Source organism: Lathyrus oleraceus, chromosome 5 (assembly GCF_024323335.1).
Source record: "Lathyrus oleraceus cultivar Zhongwan6 chromosome 5, CAAS_Psat_ZW6_1.0, whole genome shotgun sequence".
Classification (NCBI taxonomy): Eukaryota; Viridiplantae; Streptophyta; class Magnoliopsida; order Fabales; family Fabaceae; genus Lathyrus; species Lathyrus oleraceus.
This window is the reverse complement of record NC_066583.1, coordinates 421,030,640-421,038,822: the sequence shown is the minus strand read 5'-3', so window position 1 is coordinate 421,038,822 and position 8,183 is coordinate 421,030,640. Positions and strand designations below refer to the sequence as shown.

General features: G+C 36.8%; 1 protein-coding gene across 1 annotated transcript; it reads right to left on the bottom strand.

The window, feature by feature from the left end:
- Positions 1 to 5,699: 5,699 nt before the first annotated feature.
- On the bottom strand, positions 5,700 to 6,195 carry LOC127081111 (uncharacterized). The gene is made up of 2 exons (XM_051021395.1): positions 6,055 to 6,195; positions 5,700 to 5,975 (listed from the first exon to the last, which is right to left on the bottom strand). Exons 1-2 carry the CDS (start codon positions 6,193 to 6,195, stop codon positions 5,700 to 5,702), a joined length of 417 nt encoding a protein of 138 aa, XP_050877352.1.
- Positions 6,196 to 8,183: the final 1,988 nt, after the last annotated feature.

The window sequence follows — 8,183 nt, the reverse complement described above, 5'->3', positions numbered from 1 at the left end:
ATGCAAGATGAAATAAACCAATTTAAAAGAAATGATGTTTGAGACCTTGTCCCTTATCCTAAAAATTATCAAGTTATTTGCACCAAATGGGTTTTTAGAAACAAACTCGACAAAAACAGGGTGATAACTAGGAACAAAGTCGGACTAATGGTTCAAGGTTATAACCAAGATGAGGGCATTGACTATGAGGAAACTTGTCCCTTATCCTATATTAATGAGGAACTGCATGTGGCTCAACCTCCTGGTTTTGAAAATCACGAGTATCCTAATCATGTTTACAAACTAAAATGAGCCTTGTATGGTCTCAAACAAGCACTTAGGGCTTGGTATGAGCGACTTAGTAAGTTTTTAGTCGATCAAGATACTCTAGGGGAAAGGTGGATACTACATTTTTCATTAAGCGTCAAGGAAAGCATACTCTTCTAGTTCACGTTTATATTGATGATATCATTTTTGGTTCCACTAACATGCAACTTGTCAATGAGTTTTCTAAGCTTATGTAGGGTGAGTTTGAGATGAGTCTCATAGGGAAGCTGAATTACTTCCTTGGTCTTCAAATCAAGCAATTCAACGAAGGGACACTCGTGTGTCAAACAAAATATTGCAATAACTTGCTAAAGAGATTTGGTATGGAAGATGAAAAATATATTGACACTTCAATGCCCATAAATGGAAACTTGGAAAATAATGAAAATTGCAAGGATGTTAATGTCAAGAAGTATAAAGGTATGATTGGTTCTCTTCTATATCTTACTACGTCTAGGGTGGACATTATGTTTAGCGTGTGTATGTACACTCGTTATCAATCGACTCACAAGGAATCCCATTTAAAAGACATAAAATGCATTCTTAGATATCTTCATGGTACTTCTAAGTATGGGCTTTTGTATTCAAAGGGAGGAGATTATAATTTGGTTGGTTATACCGATTTCAATTTTTCCGGTTGCAAATCGGATAGGAAGATTACTAGTGGAACTTGCCACATATTTTCAAATTCCTTAGAAAGTTGGCATAGCAAGAAATAGGTTTACTTTGCTTTGTCAACTGCCGAGGCGAAATACGTAGCAACCGATAATTGTGTGCTTAAAATTTAGGGTTAAATACACTTTTCCCCCCTGTAATGTTAGCGAGTTTAGGATTACCCCCCTGTAAAAATATTTTTTGTAAACCCCCCCTTATGTTATGTAGATTCCTTCATAGAACCCCCTAATATCCAGGTGGCATGGAATCTAATAAGAGGTCATACACCTGGCATATTTTTAATTTTGTTAAAGTGATTATGTGTCATTTTACACTTTTTAATTTCAAATACCCCCTTAGAAAATTAGGGTTCTGAACATAGCAGGGAAGACGAAGACGAAATTTCCAGGGGAAGACGAAGACGAAGAAGAAGAATGCAGGGAACGAAGCAAACGAGAAAGACGACCGCAGTGAAGACGAAGATGAAGACAACCTCAGCGAATACGAAGAAGCGATCCAGCTCAGTGAAGACGAGCTCAGTGAAGTGTCCAAAGTCCGAGGTTAGTAAAAATTTGAAGTTCATCAATGTCGTAGGGTAAAATTTTGAAATCAACAATCTTTGACATGTGGGTATAATATATTGACAGGATTCACAACACTTTAGTGTTACACTCCACCATGGGGGTGAATTTTACAGGGTTTTTGAAGAAGAAATTATATACAGAGGGGGTACGGATACGACAGTTAATGGGATACATGTTTCAAATTGGAACATGGATAACATTGAGAAGTTGTTGAGTAGGTTAGGGTATAAGGCTGATTGTGTTAGGGTATGGACAAAAGTTTTAGAAATTCAAGATGGTTTTTTTCTGATTAGGAAAGATGATGCTGTTGATGATTTTGCTCTATACTTTAGTGCAATGAATGTGAAAGGAGATTTGTATGTTGAACATAGTACTAGGAACATGGACCCTGCTGATAGGGAACCTAAATGTGTGAATGATGATGACCACCCCCCTGATAATGGAATTGATGGGTTAGATGAGGAGAAGGTAGAGGGGTTAGATGACAGTGAAGATGAAAGAGCTACTGCTTACTTTGATGGTTTTGAAGGAATAGATGTTACTAAGCCTATTAGGTGGGAGCCCAATAACAGTATGGAGGAGCCCAATAAGAGTATGGATTCAGATGATGTATACTATAGTGATGAGTTGAATAGTTCTGACCCAGATGATTCTTGTGATGAAGAAAGGCCCAAGTATGCTAGGTTTAGGAAAGAGCATCTAAACAAAGACTTTATATTCAAGTGGGGTATGGAATTCAACACACTTGATGACTTTAGGGCAGCTATCCGTGAGTGGTCAGTGCTTAATGGGAGGGAAATTTCTTTTGTGAAAAATGAGGGAGATAGGGTAAGGGTGGTGTGTAAGCATAAATGTGGGTTTTTAGTCTTATGCTCTAAGGTGGGCCACAAGGAGACTTTTGCTATAAAAACACTTGTACATAAGCACACATGTGCTAGGGTTTTGAACAACAAGTCTGCTAGCTCAAAGTGGGTGGCCAAGCATGTGGTAAAGAGGATGCAAACTTCTGATACAGTCAGGATAAGAGACATCATCCAAGATATGAGGCAAACATATTCTGTGGGTATTACTGTTGCAAAAGCATGGAGGGCTAAGCTAATTGCGAAGAAGATAATTGAAGGTGATGCTGACAATCAGTATGCTTCCATATGGAGGTATGCAGAAGAACTAAGAAGGGTAAACCATGGCAACACTGTGAAGATAAATGTAGAAAGACCTAGTCCATCCATACAACCAAGGTTTGGGTCATTTTATTTCTGTTTTGATGGCTGTAAGAAAGGCTTTATTCATGGATGCAGACCATTTGTGGGGGTTGATGGATGTCACTTAAAGACCAAGTATGGTGGACAGTTACTTATTGCTGTAGGCAGGGATGCTAATGATCAATACTTCCCTTTGGCATTTGGTGTGGTTGAAAATGAAACAAAGGAGAGTTGGAGATGGTTTATACAACTACTAATGGAGGACATTGGTCAGGATAGAAGATATGTATTTATCTCTGATCAACAGAAGGTATGTATTTAACTCTATCTTTCTGTTGCAAATTATTCTATTCTCTAAATGTTGAAAAAATTTCTATTTTGTATCAGGGACTTGTGGCTGTATTTGAAGAATTGTCTGATACTATTGAGCATAGATTATGTCTTAGGCACTTGTATGCTAATTTCAAGAAAAGGTTTGGTGGAGGAGCCCTTATTAGAGATTTAATGATGGGAGCTGCTAAAGCCACATACTATCAGGCATGGGTCCAAAAGATGAATGAATTGAAGAATGCAGATCCCAATGCTTGGACTTGGTTGATGGCTGTTCCTACCAAAAGCTGGTGTAAGTATGCCTTTTCTTTTTACCCTAAATGTGATACATTGATGAATAATATCTCAGAGTCTTTTAATGCTACCATTCTAGCTGCTAGGGACAAACCTATACTCACAATGTGTGAGTGGATAAGAAAATATCTGATGAATAGGTTATCCACCTCTGCAAGTAAACTAGAAAATTGGCCACATAAGGTGATGCCAATACCTAGGAGAAGGTTAGATAATGAGGTGTTCAGGAGTGGTCATTGGTTGCCAACATGGTCAATTGCTGAGACTTTTCAGGTTACACATAGTTACAACACACATGAATTTATTGTTGACATTGCTAAAAGGTCATGTAGTTGTAATTTTTGGGAATTAGTAGGAATTCCATGTAGGCATGCTGTAGCTGCTCTGAGTTATAGAAAGCAAAACCCTGATGAATTTGTTGATGCTTGTTACACAAGAGAAAAGTTTGCACTATGTTATGGATTTTCAGTAAGTCCAATCAATGGTCAAGATATGTGGCCAGAAGTTGAGATGGAACCACCTCTACCACCTGCATATAAAAATGGTCCTGGTAGACCTAAGAAGATTAGGATAAGAGAAAGTGGAGAGGATGGTGCAAGGAAGAGAAGATCTGGTGTTGCATATAAGTGCACCAAATGTGATAATTTTGGTCACAATGCTATGACTTGTAAGGCTACCACTCAGGATCCCAATGCACTTAAAAGAAAGGTAATTCATTGTGATATACATTTTGTCTTACATTCTACATTCTGTCTTACATTCTTCATTGTGATATGCATTGTGATGACAACCATACATTGTGTCTTACATTGTAGAGAAAACCTAAAAAAGGACATGTGCCAACTGCAACTGATATGCCAACTGCATCTGATATGCCTGCCCCAACTGCAACTGATATGCCAACTGCAAATGATATGCCAACTGCAAATGATGTGCCAACTGCAAATGATATGCCAACTGCAAATGATATGCCAACTGCAACTGATATGACTGTTCCAACAAATGTGCCTGTTCCAACTGATCCACAGCCTCCAACTGATATGCCTATTCCAACTATTATGAGTCAAACAGGATCTAGTGTGGCTGCCTCAATCACAAAACAATCCAGAAAAAGGGTTGAAAAAAAACCTATCATCAAAAGAAGGCAAAGTGAGAGGATCAAGTTGAGTTGGTTTAAAAGACCCATAACAGGTGAAGGAATATCTAGTGACAAACCAATTACCCTACCAGAAAATGAAGACATACCCACTTCAAAATTAGGGACTGATTATTATGTTTCTGCTATGTATTTTGTAATCCTTTTGGAAAACTCTTTTGTAATGCCAACTGATCTTTGAAGACATGTATTTTGTAATCCTTTTAGTATATCAAAATGGGATGTAACATGCATAATTGAAATTCAGTTACTCACCTTCAATGGATGCCATTTGCCATTGGATGCTAACTCTTCAATGGATGCTAACTCTGCAAGTGTCTGTACATTTACAGTTTGGTTACTATGTGCTCTCAAAACAATTGCTCCAACACTGCTTTTTGATCTGTGTTCAATTGTTTTCCCTCAATGAATTCGTGTTTTTGCACTGCTGTTGTAACCTGTCTTTTATATGCTGCAAAAACAGTTGTTGTTATACCACAAAACAACTTTATGTATTGATACATGATAGTGTGCATCGATGCATACTGTAAGTAATGTAAATTTTGGTGAAATTTATTATTCATGTATCGATGCAAAAGTCGTGTGTATCGATGCAAGTGCTTATTACACTAGTATGTATCGATGCCTGGTGCGTATGTATTGATACACAGGCTGTTCCAATTTGTCATGTATCGATGCAGGGATCGTGTGTATCGATGCATAGAGTATTTTGTCTTCCATGTATTGATGCATGGCTCGTATGCATCGATGCATACTGAACAGAAAGGTTTTGTGATTTATTTCATGTTGTATGTATCGATGCAGAGGCTTTATGTATCGATGCTTACTGACATAAAATGCATTTTAATTGATATTTAAAGGGAAATATCAATGTAGGTTTATATGTACAGTTATGCAACAATATAGTGGGATGAAAAACATAATAAACACACATGTATCATATAAAATTGTTCTGTAGTTTTCTGATGATTTTGCAATTTTGCTCTTTCATTATGATATAACTTTTTTCTGTCATTATTGGTAGATTGAATGCTGAAAGTTTAATCAAATAATGATGCTGCACTGACAGTTTAAGATTGATGAACAGATTACATTTCATTGATGAACACATTACAAGTTCAACATTACATTGTTGAAAAACACTAATGACATAACAATTACATGACAGACTCATTAGACTAACTTAACCATAGCTGCTATCAACATCCATGACAGACCAATTACAAACATTAACCATAAATTTTTCCTCTTTTCCATTGCAATCTTTTTCTTCAGTTTTTCTAACTTGTTAAGCTTTCTGACTCTGCAATCTATCTCCTCAACAATCTCTTTAGCAAATTCAATCAAATAAGCCTTGTTGACTTCACATTGGCGGCATCCGGACGGATTGGTTTCTTTCACTGCAAACTCACTGACCAAATCATCCCACAAAAATAAACCGCACCCATTCTGCAATTTGAGACAAACACCACCAACAATTAATTTCGAAATCAAACTCAAAATAATAAAATGCTTCAAAATTGCTCACCATATAATTCCTGCATTTCCAAAATTTGCGACCGGGGTTTTCAATTGACTTGGAGACCCACAACTTCATGGTTTCATTGCATCCACATCTTGGTAAGCCGTTTCCAACTTCACTCGTGGAAGATGCCTTGCTGCCACCCATAACCCAGATGAAGGGGACACGGACGAAGATGAAGAGAGGGATGGATTTGGGGTAGGGATGGATTTCACGAAGAGAGAGAGGGATGGATTTGGGATAGGGATGGATTTCACGAAGAGAGAGAGGGATGGATTTGGGATAGGGATGGATTCCACGAAGAGAGAGAGGGATGGATTTGGAACCCTAATTTCTAGTTTATGCCATGCTGGAGACCTAATGAAGATTCACATGTGAAAATAAAAAAATTAAAAAGCCACGTCTGAAATAAAAAACCAAGATTCCATGCCACCTGGATATTAGGGGGTTCTATGAAGGAATCTACATAACATAAGGGGGGTATTGAAAAAATAACTTTACCAGGGGGGTAACCCTAAACTCGCTAACATTACAGGGGGGTAAAGTGTATTTAACCCTAAAATTTATGGCTCAAACAACAACTACTTGATTTTGATGTTAAACTACAATGTATTCCTATTATGTGCTACAACGCTAGTGTTATTAATCTAATAAAAAATATGGTGTTACACTCTCACGCTAAGCATATTGACATTTGTTACCACTTCCTACGTGACCATGTTGAAAAAGGAGACGCTGTATTTGAGCATGTTGATAGCAAAAATCAACTTGCAGATATCTTTACAAAACCTCTTGTGATTGGACTATTTTTCAACATTCGAAGGGAATTGGGGATACTTGATATCTCAAATCTTGCCTAAATATGATTTGTTGCATGCACTTTATATACCTTTGCTCTAACTTTTCTTGGAAGTACAATCACATGTGAGTGCACCCTTCATCAATTCATAAGTAAGGTAATATTGTTCCATTTTTCCCTCTTTGAAAGTTATATTTTACTTTTGCATTTTATTTATGTTCCAAATGCTTGATATTCTTGATGTATGAAATAGTACAGGAACGTTCACTTCAAAAAATTCTATTGATGTATGTCAATTTATATACTTATCGTGACTTTATGTTATTCTTCTTTCATACTTGAAATATGTTCTTGGTGTTTAAGCTTATCATTTATTCCGGCATGAAATATGTTTGAAAATGTTATAATGTTAGAAAAATTCTTGTAGTGTGTCATGAGTGGTGGTAAATTTATATACCGCCTTGCTAGAGCACATGCATGTGCAACATTTCAGGAGCACCAAAAAGTATATGTCACGTAATCATGTTGCTTTTGTAGCAACTCAAGAGTTTTTTATTGAATTATATCCTTCATCTTTCATATTTATTGTATATGTTATTTGGCATAAATTATGGCAACTATGTTGTCTGGTTGTTTAAATGCTTCTATTTATGTTTAGGCATTTTCAATATGTACATCATTCTATGTGAGTGTTGTGTTATTGATGATCTTATCTTTGTAAACATCTAAGGGAAAAAATCATTAGCAAGATGAAATTGGCATGCGTACATTCAGGGGGAGCCTTCATGAAGACATAAAACACATCGTCTCAAGTTTTGCCATCATAAAAAAGGGGGAGTATGTGGTGAGACTTTATGTTAGATGTATTTTGTATGATGTCAAAACTAGGATACTTTAGCGTTTATATATTGGACGGGGTCCTCTGATTCTCAATGTGCATCTTAGCATTAGAAAGCATAAAAACATTTGGAAATAAGTTGGAAAAGGTTTCATGCATCAAAAATTGATTTTCATGTAAAAAACAACTATGTGTCGACACATACACGTTATAGGTCGACACATAGAAATAAATTTTCTCTACAGGTCGACACATTCGATTTTCAGGTCGACTCATGTACTCCATTTTTAAAGCCTCTAGCCTCTGTTTGATGTGTCGCCTCTTTAGGTCGACACATGACCTTTACAGGCTGATACATAACCTATACAGGTCGACACATGCATCGAACAGGTCGATACATGACTTACATAGATCGACACATGTAACGCGTTTTTCCAAAAATTCATAACTTTTTCAAATCATTTGTACTCCTTTTGCCTCCAAACATGCATGCATATA

What these genes read in the sequence shown, in the direction of transcription:
- LOC127081111 (XM_051021395.1), bottom strand. Translation starts at nt 6,195, where the DNA reads ATGGGTGGCAGCAAGGCATCTTCCACGAGTGAAGTTGGAAACGGCTTA. An exon ending in GGAAATGCAGGAATTATATG is followed by an intron (nt 5,976 to 6,054) that starts GTGAGCAATTTT and finishes CTCAAATTGCAG; the next exon opens with AATGGGTGCGGTTTATTTTT.